The sequence below is a fragment of the Saccopteryx leptura genome, chromosome 2 (genome assembly GCF_036850995.1).
Source record: "Saccopteryx leptura isolate mSacLep1 chromosome 2, mSacLep1_pri_phased_curated, whole genome shotgun sequence".
NCBI classification, from domain to species: domain Eukaryota; kingdom Metazoa; phylum Chordata; class Mammalia; order Chiroptera; family Emballonuridae; genus Saccopteryx; species Saccopteryx leptura.
In genome coordinates this window covers 354,224,829-354,238,344 of record NC_089504.1, presented here as the reverse complement: position 1 = coordinate 354,238,344, position 13,516 = coordinate 354,224,829, and the positions used below count along the sequence as shown (strand labels likewise).

General features: G+C 40.2%; 1 protein-coding gene across 4 annotated transcripts in view; it reads right to left on the bottom strand.

Annotated features, from left to right (window-relative positions):
• STXBP4 (syntaxin binding protein 4) overlaps window positions 1–13,516 on the bottom strand; it is a 175,778-nt gene that overhangs the window by 148,571 nt on the left and 13,691 nt on the right. For 3 of the 4 annotated variants that reach the window (XM_066364617.1, XM_066364616.1, XM_066364618.1), the window contains 3 exons: window positions 11,085–11,217; window positions 620–726; window positions 223–433 (listed from right to left, as the gene is read on the bottom strand). In XM_066364617.1, the coding sequence (XP_066220714.1) occupies window positions 223–433; window positions 620–726; window positions 11,085–11,217 (451 nt within the window). The remainder of the gene's footprint in view (window positions 1–222; window positions 434–619; window positions 727–11,084; window positions 11,218–13,516) is intronic. The other variant, XM_066364620.1, reaches the window with a different exon arrangement.

Here is a 13,516-nt window from a genome sequence, read left to right as displayed (position 1 = left end):
CATGGTTTGCTGGACAGAAAACACACTGACTTGAAAATATTATATTTATTGGCAGCACAGCATAAAAATCTTAAAAGATCTTTCAAGGAAATACCAGGTTGCTAACAAACTGTATTTCCAAAATTATAATTCTCTTATATCTATAACAAATACTTTATAAAAAACATAGAGGGGATTTACGGACTGCATAAATAAACAGAAATTTAGGATTCCTTGATTTACCTTAAAAGAAGGTGAGGCAGCATCTGCAGCTTTGGGAGTGGATGAGGTCTTTGGAATTAGTATTTCAGGGGGAGCAGAAAGGAGACTAAACGTCGAGGCTTGGGGTCCACGCTCCACTGCCGTTTGTAAAAGGGATGCGCGGGGCGGACTTTCCGGATGACTGCCGTCAGATTTTTGTCGTATGAATGCTATCTCCCAAGCAGATTCTGACCTGGCATGAGAAAGAAATCACTTTATAACTATATTATGGATACAGTACAACTGAATTCTAAAATCATGTTTCACATGCTATTTCAAAATATTTCTTTTACGGTCTAAGATACTTAAGACATCTTAAGTTACTATTTTAAGGAGACATGTGAAATAATTCATTTTATGCGACGCATAGAAGAGTTACCTCAGCTTGGCTCTGGTAATGATGCTTTTTGCCTCTTCAAATGATACACCAATCATAGATTCCTTGTTTACTGAGACAAGTTGATCTCCTGGCTTCAAACGTCCATCCTAATGAAAAGAGTAACGTTCATAAAGAAACCAATGAGGGTGGTTTGTAAAAAATTAATAAATAAAATTAAAGTAATATTTTAGTGAATAAAGCCTTAAAAAAAAGAGTATAAATAAAATTTTAGACAAATAACCTCAATATGGCCCTGGCCTGTCACTCAGTGGATAGAGGTTGGCCTCACGTATGCATGTCCCAGGTTCAATTCCTAGTCAGGGCACACAGAAAAAGTGACCATCTGCTTCTCCCTTCTTCTCTCTCCCTCTTCTTTCCCTCTTCCCCTCCTGCAGCCAGAGGCTTGACTGTTTTGAAAGTGGCCGTGGGCACTGAGGATAGCTTGGCTGGTACACTCACAGCAGCCTCAAGTGCTAAAATTAGCTCGGTACTTAAGCATCGGCCCAAGATGGGGTTGCCAGGTTGATCCCAGTCGGGGCACATGTGGAAGTCTGCCTTACTTCCTCCCCTCCTCTTACCTTAAAAACAAACAAAAAAAAGAATCTCAATAACAAAAACTTTTTGATTGGAGCCTGGTTTGCTAATCTACGTGAATGCGAAGGAACAGTTCATGTATACCTTGAGTAAACTTGCACACTAAGGAATCCTGAATATTTGGAAACATAACCTGGTACACAAGGAGAAGAAACCTGCTTTAAACACTCGGTGCTATGAAACAGATACAACTATGACTCTGTAATAAAGTAGAGCAAATAATCCTAGAACGAACGCTTCAGAATATAAGACGTATTCACTTTATCTCTGAGCATTCCTGCACCTGATTTCATCCCACCAAACCACTGGGATTTATTCCACAGTACGAATTTTAAAAAATTCAACCAACAATCTTAATTATATTGATACTACCCATATTTTAGATCATGATCAAGCATCCTATTTACTGGGTCCTCCATCTCTCCTGTGACTCAGGCCTAATTGGTGGTGCAAATAGCTTTAGTCATATCCTACCAATAATGACCACTTCTAACTGGCTGTCTGGCACTGTCTTGGTGAAGTCCACGCTCTGCCTAGACCAGTCTAACTGAACAGGACAGAACATATGAGCTACAAGATTTAATGTGGTTGTGAGGCAAGTTTCTCCGTCTCCATCTGTCTTTTCTCTCAATTCAGACGGGGAAAGAAGAATGAGCTCTCTTCATTTTTAGTTCCTAAGATACTTCTGAATTTATCATTTGTGCAAAGACTGAAAACATTATTTAAATTACTAAGGAAGAAGCTTATATGGTTAAAAGGCTACGTTTTTACCCTGATAGCATTTAAGTAAATTCCACAAATCTAAGGAATATTTTATTTTAAAGTCTCATCTAAGATATATCCCATAGATAACTAATCTTTGATCTGAACTAAAGTATATATAATATATATATAATAATGGTGATTTATGGTTATTTCAAGGCAAAAATAGCAAGTTATTTTTGTTCTTTAGAAAAATACTTAGTGTTACTTCTTACACTGAATACTGAGCACTCAGGGAAATAGTTAAATAAATATAAAATATTTATAAAAAAATTTTCTGGTGGCCCCGGCCAGTTGGTTGAACGGTATAGTGTGTGTCAATCTGGCATGTGGATGCCCCAGGTTCAATTCCCGGTCAGGGCACACAGGAGAAGTGACCATCTGCTTCTCCGCCTTCCCTCCCTCCTCCCCCCCCCCCCCCGCTCTCTCTCCTCCTCTCACAGCCATGGCTTGAATGATTCAAGCACATCGGCCCTGGATGCTGAGGATGGCTCAGTGAAACCTCTTCTTCAGGCAGTAAAAATAGCTCAGTTGCAAGCATGGTCTCAGATGGGCAGAGCATCCCCCTAGACGGGTTGCTGGGTAAATCCCAGTTGGGGTGCATGTAGAGTCTGTCTCTGTATCTCCCCTCCTCTCACTTAAAAAAAAAATAGCGTCGAAACATTATCTCAAATCCTGTATACGTTAAACACATAATTACTCTATGACCCTTCGGAATTAAAAACATGATAAAAAATTAAACCAAAAAAAGGCAATTTAATTTAATAATATATAAAATTAGAAAACTAATATGGATTTTATAAATATATAAAATATTTAGGGATTTTATAAATATATAAAAGATTTTATAAATATATAAAATATAAAATAACTATAACCAGCAAAGTCAGAGATCATAACACACAATTGCTATATTCACAGGTGATGTTTTCCTCTGTCCACCTGATTAATGTACGAGCAGTAAAACACAATAGTAATGTTGGGAAAGACAAGCAATATGGAGAAAGTATTTACCATATGGATTCTACACGAACAGAAACACAAAAGAGCTGATTTTGTAAGATTTTGTAAACACAGTTTTGTACTGCCTCAGCCCAAATCTTATTACAGAGTTTGATTAACATACACATTTAAGTCAAGTATACCCAGACTATACTTAGACACCTATAGACATAAGTAATTTAATATGCTTAGTTTTAGTTTGAGGACAGTCATTCATTCACTCTAGGTTAGAGTGAAATGGAACAACCAAGAAGAACCACCTTTTGGCCGCAGCAAATAAATCAGGCTAAGAAAAATTAGGGAAGAATAAACACAATTCTAGAGTGCTTATTTCTGGGAGGGAGGGTGGAGAGTGTGAGCAGGGGAGGCATGCAGGAAGGCTCCATACTGCTTCAACTTTCCACTTCTACATCAGAGGGTGAACACTAATTGGAATCATAGGTGGTCAATTTATTCTTGTGCTTCATAAGTTATATAGATATAGCTCCAATTTCCTTTTGTGTGTGCCAAATATTACATTATTTTTTTTTCATTTTTTAGAGAGGAGAGGGAGAGACAGAGAGAGAGAGAGAGAGGAGAGACAGAGAGATAGAAGGGGGGGGAGGAGCTGGAAGCATCAACTCCCATATGTGCCTTGACCAGGCAAGCCCAGGGTTTCGAACCGGCGACCTCAGCATTTCCAGGTCGACGCTTTATCCACTGCGCCACCACAGGTCAGGCTACATTATTTAAAAAAAAAATAAATTCTCCATCCCCCCCCTCCCAAATAAAAAGAAAACATGTCATTTGCCCAACAATGTGCCTAACTAGCTAAAGTATATTTTGGTTCTATATTCCAAATCTGATATTGAAAGGAAGGGTCAAGTAGAGAATTTTTCATCTAATTTTAAAATAAATTAATTAACTAATACAGGTAAATAAATGTCATGGTTAAATCCAGCTATAGACCATTTGGAATTGGCAAAAAAAAAAAAGTCCTCATCAGAATCAGTTTAATAAGATAGATTGTAACGGGAATTTATTGACTACATTCCTATTGACTTGAATCCCAAACCCGGTAACAAGTTAGGGGGGAAGAGAGGGAAAATGAAGAAATCCCTGCTTCATTGGAACAAATAATTTTATTTAAAGGTCACTGACAAGGAAAAAATAGTCCTTTTAGAAATGAGGTGGTAGATAGTATTAGGCTACTTTGCGTTAATCTAAACATTCTTGGTATTAACAGTTCCTCTTTATTGAACTTTCTTGAAAAGAGGGAATTCTACAAGAATGACTACAGTCAGATGGCTACTCAACTGTCTTCCACTTGGGCAGGAATTGAGAGGCAGTGGACAGAAGTGGAAACAGTCCACAGTTTGGCAACCAGGTAGACATGAATCAAATATGAGTTCTATGATGTGCTAGCTAGATGTTCAGAAACGATGAAGGGGGAGGAGTAAAGGATAGGGAGGTGTACTATCTCTTCCACAAAGAACATAGAACTGAATTCTAAAGTGTCGGAGGCAGCGCCTGCATCTAAGTAGCTTATAGAGATCACAGCTGGTTGTCAGGGCTGCAGAGAAAAACGCTACAAAAAATAGAAGTAGGCCAGGGGGTTTAGGATGACCTACGACCCCTACCGCCTCCTCAGGCTGTAGAGTATAACAGCACACTGGAACGCACTCTCACAACGGCGGTGCAACGTGCATTAAAACATGCCGATGGATGCAGTGAGGTAGCATTTTGCAGCAGGACGAGAGTCAGAGAAGAGAGGAAGAACAATGCCTTCCGATCATGGCTTCTGGTGTTTATATATTTTTTCTTTCTAAAAAGTATTCACAGCAGTGGTTTTTTTATCTTTCTCCTTTTGCTTCCTAGAATAAAATCTTAGCTGATATGTGAATTTCTGAACCTGTTTAAAAGTCAGAACCTGCCAACTAAAACAAAGCTATTTCTGCAAATGTCTGGCATTCAGAACCAGTGAGTTCTGCCCCGGCTGGATTAATGTGTATGCGAAGGTGCGAAAGTCAAGGTCTCTTCCACGCTGTCTGGGTTCTGATTCAGTGGTGACAGGGCAGCCACACAGCACACAGCAGGGGGGCACCCGGCGCTTCCACGTGCCCGGCCTTGGAGCCTGAAGTCTTTCACGCTGACATTTACAAAGATGTCGAAACAATAATGTATTCCTGACCTCTTACGCACCTTTACCAGAAACTACCAACTCTGTTCATTTCAGATGGTAAAGACTATTAGAGTCTTCGAGATGACACGTTACCTTAGCAGAAACCATTTATACTGCCGGACTCGGATTCAACTCACTCATTATTCCTACGTGCTAAGGATGCTCTTGCACGGCTTCGGATCCTTCCTCAGACTGTCACACACTGTCAACTGGACGCATCTTCCTCTCATCCCCAGTTATTGCTGTGAATCTAAGGGAGTTGTTTAACCTTCACGAGACTCCATTTTCTTAGCTTTAAAGTGGGGATAAAGAGCTATCACACAAATTTGATGTCATAATTAAATAATATATATAAAATCCTAGCACACTGTGGGTCGAACCAGAGTTGCAAACGGGCAATTTTCACAACAACAGCAAACTTAGTCCTGTTCCTCCTCAATGAGGAACCCGAGATGACTAACCACTGGCAGAAAAGTTGAAACTCCTTAACTTCCCAAACCCAGCAAAATAAACAACTAGCTGCAACCGACGTTTTCCTAGCCTCATCATCCACCTCTCCTTCCCAGCATGTAATGTCTTCATTCTATTTTCAGAAGATGTTCTTCGAGCCCTAATGCTTTTACACATACTAATTTCTGTCTAGAACGACACCACCCACCCTGCCACTCCTCTATCTGATGAACTCTCACTAAAGCTTCACAGCCACAATCAAACATTATCTGCACTGTCAATTTCCCCCATCTCCCTAGATTTACTTCACTGGTCCTTTCTCTTTGCTGCAAAGCTCTTTTCCTCACCTACATTATTGCAGCTGACGTTGTACTGTCCTTATTTTTTACTGCCCTTCTATACTTTTTCCTCCCATTAGAGAGTATTAATTCAGCAACCCGCAAACTAGCAGCACGGGTTCTCCCAGCGGGCCGGACCCGTGTCCTTCCCATGCTTGTCTCCCCCAGCATAGTGACGGGTACAACACAAGTCCACAAGCCATGAACAACGTCCAGGATACAGAGGAAACTGGGGTGACCTTAACAGAAATAATAATGGCAAAGGAGGAGAGAGTGACGCTGCCAAGTGAACCCTCCTGACTGCTGCGCCCGTAGCTCCACCAATGGGATGGCTTTCTCTACCCCTGGCCAATCAGAGGCCTTGGTCCTAGCTCTCTGAAAGGCCTTGCCCCCGGTTCCCGTGACATGCCCCGCGTGTTCTGCAAGCAGACTTCCTCTGAGAGTCAAAAATGCCCTGCTTCAATCCCTTGGGAACAATGACTAACCATCATTACCTATATTTCTGTGATATATCTCTGTATCTATGGGGTCTGACATCCCTCCAAAAAAGTCTTGAATTTTATTAAATCTGAGATGACATAGATTTTGTAAGATATGCCATTATTGTAAGTATCGCTATGAGAAAAAAATGCTGCCAATTATAGTATGACCTTGACTGTCAGACCCATCTTGATTTCACCGAGAGAGAAAATAATGTATCATCAGGCTTGAAGAAAAGCATTGGATTTCTGCCTGATTTCCTTACTTTATTAGCAGAAAAACAAAGAAACTAACTAGAAACATTTAACAACTTCAAAGTGTTATCCAGAATCTGACACAAAGGTTCAGGGAGGACGTACCTTGGTGTTGAGCCCAGACGGTGGCAGTGAAGTGGTAAACAGGCAGATCAATAAACCTCAGAGAGGTGACAGACTAAGGCATCACTTACTCATTCATAAATATGAGCTGAGCAATCAGCATGTCAGGCATCACGTTGAGGTCTAAGAATTTCATTGTGAGTAAGATCAGGTAGGGTTCCTTGCACGAAAGAAACATACAGTCTTGTGTTTCAGGCAGAATTCATAAAACAATCACAGATACCAGTTTATGATTACAAACTGAGATAGGTGATATAGATGATATGAAAAAAAAGGAAGAGGACATAGAAGCATACATAGGGATAAAAAAACAGGGGGAGGGGGAGCGCAAGGAAAACAGTTCTTAGAACGTGGTCTTTGGCCTGACCTGTGGTGGCGCAGTGGATAAAGTGTCGACCTGGAAATGCTGAGGTCGCCAGTTCAAAACCCTGGGCTTGCCTGGTCAAGGCACATATGGGAGTTGATAATTCCAGCTCCTCCTCCCTTCTCTCTCTGTCTCTTCTCTCTCTGTCTCTCTCTCTCTCTCCCTCTCCTCTCTAAAATGAATAAAAAAAAAAAAAAAAAAGTGGTCTTTGACTTGGTATCTGGAAGTAATTGGAAAGCATGGGTGGGAGAGTGGGGGCTTTTCCAAGTGACAGGGATCAGCTTATGAGATGAGAAAGGATTTGGGTCCCTCCAGGAGCTAAAAGAATCCCACTATGGAAACATACAGACGAAGAGCCAGAGAAGAGCACAAATCCCACGATACACAGTCCTGTAGGCAACTAAGTATCAGTAAGACAGGTTGGGAGGAAAATAGGCATGGTGCATATAAGCAGACAAAGCTGTCATGATATGTAGAAACTGATGAGTTTAAGCTCCGGTGATAGTGGGGATCAAGAAGACAGGAGGGTTCAGGAAATATTTAGAGAGTAAAAAGTCAACAGTATGTGCTAATGAATTGGATATGGGTGTACGGGAGCGGTAGTAGTTAGGATGTTCTTAGGTTGTCTGACTTTGTGCAACTAGGAGGTGTCATTCACCAAGACCAGGACCATGGGAAGAGGGCTTGTTTGGGGAGAGATGGGCAGATGAGGATGTGGTGTGACTGCCCTGAGTCCTGTCACAAATATGTTAAATTTAACATGCCTTTAAGAGATCCAAGTGGAGATGTTGATGAGGCAATTGGATATGTGGGTATGAAGCTCCAAGGAGTAGCTAGGCTGGAAAGAGGTCTAAGATTGAATGTCAAGATTGATACGGACTAGCTGGTGAGATGAAAAGGGACTTGGGCTTTTCACATGTCCTTCACTCAGGTCCTAGTATATTTGTTTTCAACCTACAGACTGCTTCTAGCTCTTATGGAAATTTGTTTTCAAGAAATCCCAAGTTTGAACTCTGAATATCTTTTCCAAAGATGTGTGATATTTTGGTTACTGAACCAGTATTGCATTTCGTATTGAACTCTGAATATCTTTTCCAAAGATGTGTGATATTTTGGTTACTGAACCAGTATTGCATGCCAGATGAAAAACATTTCTGTGTGTGTGTGGGGGGGGGGGGGTGGCGGGGGAAGCGGCAGCCAGCCACGATTAATTAGATTCCTTCTGAGTCCCAATAGTGCCCTAACAGGCGAAGTTAGGGATATAAACAGAATACGATCCATCTGTAAGTGTGAGATTGCCTATATTGTTAGTTTTGAAACAAATATGTTACAATTAGAGCAAATCAAAGCACTCATATGCATTTAAAAAATATTAACAGTCGCTCAGTTTAACAACTTAACAGGGACAACCTTGCAGCCTGTGTTTCCGATGCTGAATACACCTGCTATACAGCCATTTTGGGCAGGTTAGAAGTTTATTAACATTCTGACACAGTATTTAGAACACAGTAAATGCTATCATCATTCATTTAAAATTTCTAAAAATAAAATAGCGTCCATTCACATTTGTAGAGTAAATGTGCACATAACTCTCCATCATAAGGAAGTACACCAAAATAAGCGTAATCACTGCACATTTATTTATTCTTCTCTGTCTACGCCTCTCTTGGTTATTCTCTTAGGACCTCGTACAAATCCAAGAACATTAATGACTCTATGCTGCTCTCTAGTGGTAAGCACACAATATAGTCCATTACACGGTTTTGCTTTTTAATACCCTTTCAAACTACTGAATTCTAAGAAACCAGTAACAGAAACTATATATTATAAGCATAAATTCTTAAGTCTGCTCTCACTGACAGCTAATGACGAGTCACTCAGCACCACTGTTATCACATTATTACTTTAATTACAAATATTTTTCATGGGAATCTAAAAGCACAAATTGATGCTTGTCTTAAAAGCAAAGCCTTATCACTTTTTATGTACCATAATCCACTATTGCCTTATATCAAATGCAGTCCGGAAATACTTTAGCTATACGGAACACACTCACCCTCAGCTTCAAATCTAAAGTAGTACTAAACATTCTAATTCTTACAAGAAAATTTTCATTTTTTGTTTGAATTTGTTTAAACTTAGCATTTAAATGTGTTCTTATTTGGTTAATAATTTAAATTCTTTTTTTTTTAATTCAGTGAGAAGCAGAGACAGATTACCACACGTGCCCCAATAGGGAAAGCCCACTAAAAGGTGATGCTCTGCCCATCTGGGGTGTTGCTCTGTTGCTCAGCAACTGAGCTCTTCTTAGCACTTGAGGCGGTGGCCATGGAGCCATCCACAGGGCTCAGGTCCGACTTGCTCCAATCGAGCTATGGCTGCAGTAGGGAAAGAGAGAGAGAGAGAAGGCAAAGGGGGAGGGGTAGAGAAGCAGATGGGTACTTCTCCTGTGTGCCCTGACTGGGAATCAAAGCTGAGACATCCACATGCTGGGCCAACGTTCTACTGCTGAGCCAACTGACCAGGGCCAATAATTTAAATTCTACAGCCAAATTTTGTATCATTATAATATCACAAACTTATTGTATAATACAATTCATGTATTTGAAAGACACCATATTATCTCAAAAAGCCCCAAACAAAATTATTTCTATCATTTTGGAAGTTACTAGTAAAGCTGATGTTTTCCTAACAAGAAAAAAAAAAACCAAAAAAAAAAATCCAGTAGAATAAATAAACTGCTTGCTACACAAGTATTTGGGGTGGGAATGGGAATAAGATTAGGACTGTTTATTCTATCAAAACAAGCAGAGTAAGAAAACAACAATAGAAACAAACCTAACAATAAGAGAATCATTTTTCATACTACACATCTTGGTATTAATAGAAGAGTTTATTAAACTCTTTATATCCCATATATTTCCAAAAAGCACTGAAGGCAGTTTTGAATAAAAGATATATATATATAATCACATTAGTAAAATAAAAATAGCAAATAAAATCCAAGAAAATGAGAATGCAGACACAGGAACCCACTTGTGAGCGAAGTTGCTGGCACTGTGCTTTAGATCTGGGTCTGAACTTCCAGCAACCAGAGGATAAAGGGACTCATCATTTACGTATTTCTCACATTGAACAGGAGAGTAAGACTTCCTGATCACTAAAAAAGGACATTTTCTGGTCTTAATTCTAAATCTAATTTCTCAGGTGGGCAACTAATTAGTGATATAATTAACAAACAACAAGAATTATAGTAAATTCTGAAATGAATAAATTTTATTGCTGAGTGTTTTTTTTTTAATTTCTATTTTTAATTTATTTGGTTGACATGGTTTTAAGTGTCCCACTCAATAAAACCCCCTCAACCCCCCACACTGTACCCCTCATGTCCCACGCAGAGTCTTTTTTTGTTCCCACTCCACCCCGTTTGTCTCCCCTCCCCCTCCCTCCATTCCCCCTTTCCCTCTGGGACTTGCTGCCCGGTTGTCTGTATCTATGTATCTGCTCAGTGTTTTTGTTTACTCTGTTTTGCATTTAGGAGAGGCTAAAGGAATAGAGTTCAAGGTTAAGTGATTCACCTTAATCCAAACTCAGAGCAGTGGATAGATTACACGTCTTCAAATATAATTTCTCTCAACCAAAAATAGGGTAAGAGTTGAACAGCATATAATTAAAAATATATACCCTTGAGTTAGAACTTGAAGTCTGTTATTTTCACATTTATTTCATATTCATTCATTGGGTTAAAGCTCTTTGAAGGTCAATCTCTGTTTTCCAGTTCCTTTGTCTCTTTCACTGAGAAACGGTCAGGGTGGACATTTAGCTAATACTAAAAACATGCTAATGAAATAGGAAAGCAAACCTCGTTCCTAGTGGATTGGGGTTTTTTTTGGGGGGGGAGGGGGTTGGTGAAGGATTATTTTATTTTCATTTTTACCTTATAACAGTCTCCACCAGGAATGATTTCCTGAATATACACAAAGGGACCTTCATTCCGGTTGATTCCTCCGAGGACCCTCAGACCCAGGCCTGTTTCCTTGGTAACTGTAATCATCTGAAAGGCAGGGTCCCTAAGAGAAAGTAAATTACCACTCACAGGTTAGCCTGGAGATCCTCCTTTTTCTTCAAACTACTTGTTAAATCAAACTCTTAGCTCCAGATAACTCCAAGTACTCAGTATATACTAGCAACTCCATTTTAAAAAGTATGGTGATACAAAAGCAATCAAATAGATTTTCTTACCTGTATTTTTAATTTTCTCTACGAAACAACCAAACTATAAAAGAAATTACAACAATAATGCTTATTTCTTTGGAGAGCAAAGAAAAAATACTTTAAAAATATTATTGAGATAAACTTAAACATTTGTTTACAGTGACAGAAAAGATTTGCTTTTATTGATTTTTAGACTACACTGAAGAATTCCAGTAGTAAATATTTTAAATGAGTTACATCAGTGACTTTAAAAGACAGGTCTGTGGTCATTAAAGCAAAATCCTACAACCTCCATTTGAGTCGCAAAAAAAAAAAGTTTATCCCATGAATTTGGAAAGAGTATCTGCCTGGTACAAAGCACTTGCTCTCGGTGGCATCTCTGTCAGATGGAAGAGCAGCGCACTAGAAAAGAACTTGTCAAAAGAATCCTGTGAAAGGTATACCCTCAAGTTATATTTTTGAACACTCTGGTCGGAGCATTGACTGTTACCGGTTAATAAATAAGGCCTAGGGCTGCCTGCTTATCTATTATGTACTGTATGGTGCTAAATAATACACAGACATTATGCCACATAATTTAGTATTTATAAAATCCCTACGGTTATTACCCCCGTTTTTCTTTTTCTTTTTTTTCTTTTTTTTTTTTTTTTTTATATTTTTCTGAAGCTGGAAACGGGAGAGACAGTCAGACAGACTCCCGCATGCGCCCGACCAGGATCCACCCGGCACGCCCACCAGGGGTGACGCTCTGCCCACCAGGGGGCGATGCTCTGTCCCTCCGGGGCATCGCTCTGCCGCGACCAGAGCCACTCTAGCGCCTGGGGCAGAGGCCAAGGAGCCATCCCCAGTGCCCGGGCCATCTTTGCTCCAATGGAGCCTTGGCTGCGGGAGGGGAAGAGAGAGACAGAGAGGAAGGAGGGGGGGGGGTGGAGAAGGAAATGGGCGCTTCTCCTATGTGCCCTGGCCGGGAATCGAACCCGGGTCCCCCACACGCCAGGCCGACGCTCTATTGCTGAGCCAACCGGCCAGGGCTCGTTTTTCTAAAGTAAGCAGAATCTGGGAGGGTTAACTCAGTGGCCTGTGGTTACAAAACCGGAGAACAGAAACGCGAATCCCCTCCGTCTGAGGCCAAAGGCACAACGTGCTAGGATGAGCTTCAGGGATGCGCCAATGCCACCGCCGAATAGAGGACCTGCAGGTACCCTCGAACATCTCACGAACTGAAGCTGCTATTAAAACAATTATTTCCTGGCCCTGGCTGGGTGCCTCAGTGAATAGAGCGTCATCCTGATGCACCGAGGTCAGAGGTTTGGTCCTTGGTCGGGGCACATACAAGAAGCAGTCAATGGGTGCACAACTCCATGGAACAATGACTTGGTGCTTCTCTCTCTCTCTCTCTCTTCCCTCCCCTCTTTTTCTCTCTCTCTCCCTTCCTCTCTCTCTTTCTCTCCCTATCTGTCAAATCAATGGAAAAATTAAATAATTTTTAAAAATAAAAATTAATATAAAACAATTATTTACTACATATGCTACAGTGGATTATAGCTTTTAGAAAAAGCTCTCTTAGTTTCTGACATAAAAATTCCCCTAAAAAGGGAATTGGGTAATCTATAAATTTACACTCTACTCTAACAATCCCATTTTTCAGAATCTATACCAAAGTTACTCTGGCAAAAAAAAAACCCAAAAAACCAAACATGACTTGATACTTTTGATCTTGGCATAATTTATAACCACCAAAAATAGCAAACAATTTCAATTCCCATCACTAACGTACTGGCTGAATAAACGATGGTACAATCCACATAACAGAATGCATACAGTTAGAAAAAAGTACAAGAGGCTCTTTATAAACTGATATGAAGTGATCACCAGAATATAATTTTAAATGAAAATAAAAATGGCGCCCTGGTTAGATGGCTCAGTTGGTTAGAACATCGACCCAGAGCACAGAGGTTGCCAGTTTGATCCCGGTCAGGGCACATACAGGAACAGTTCGATGTTCCTCTCTCTCTCCCTCCCTGCCTCATTCCAAAAAATAAAAAAAAAGGCAAGGTCAGAATAGTATATACAATATGCTACCTTTTTGTTAGAAATATGCTTGCGACAGGAGCCTGGGAGCTGGAGCCTGGGTGTTTGGGGACATCTTACCTC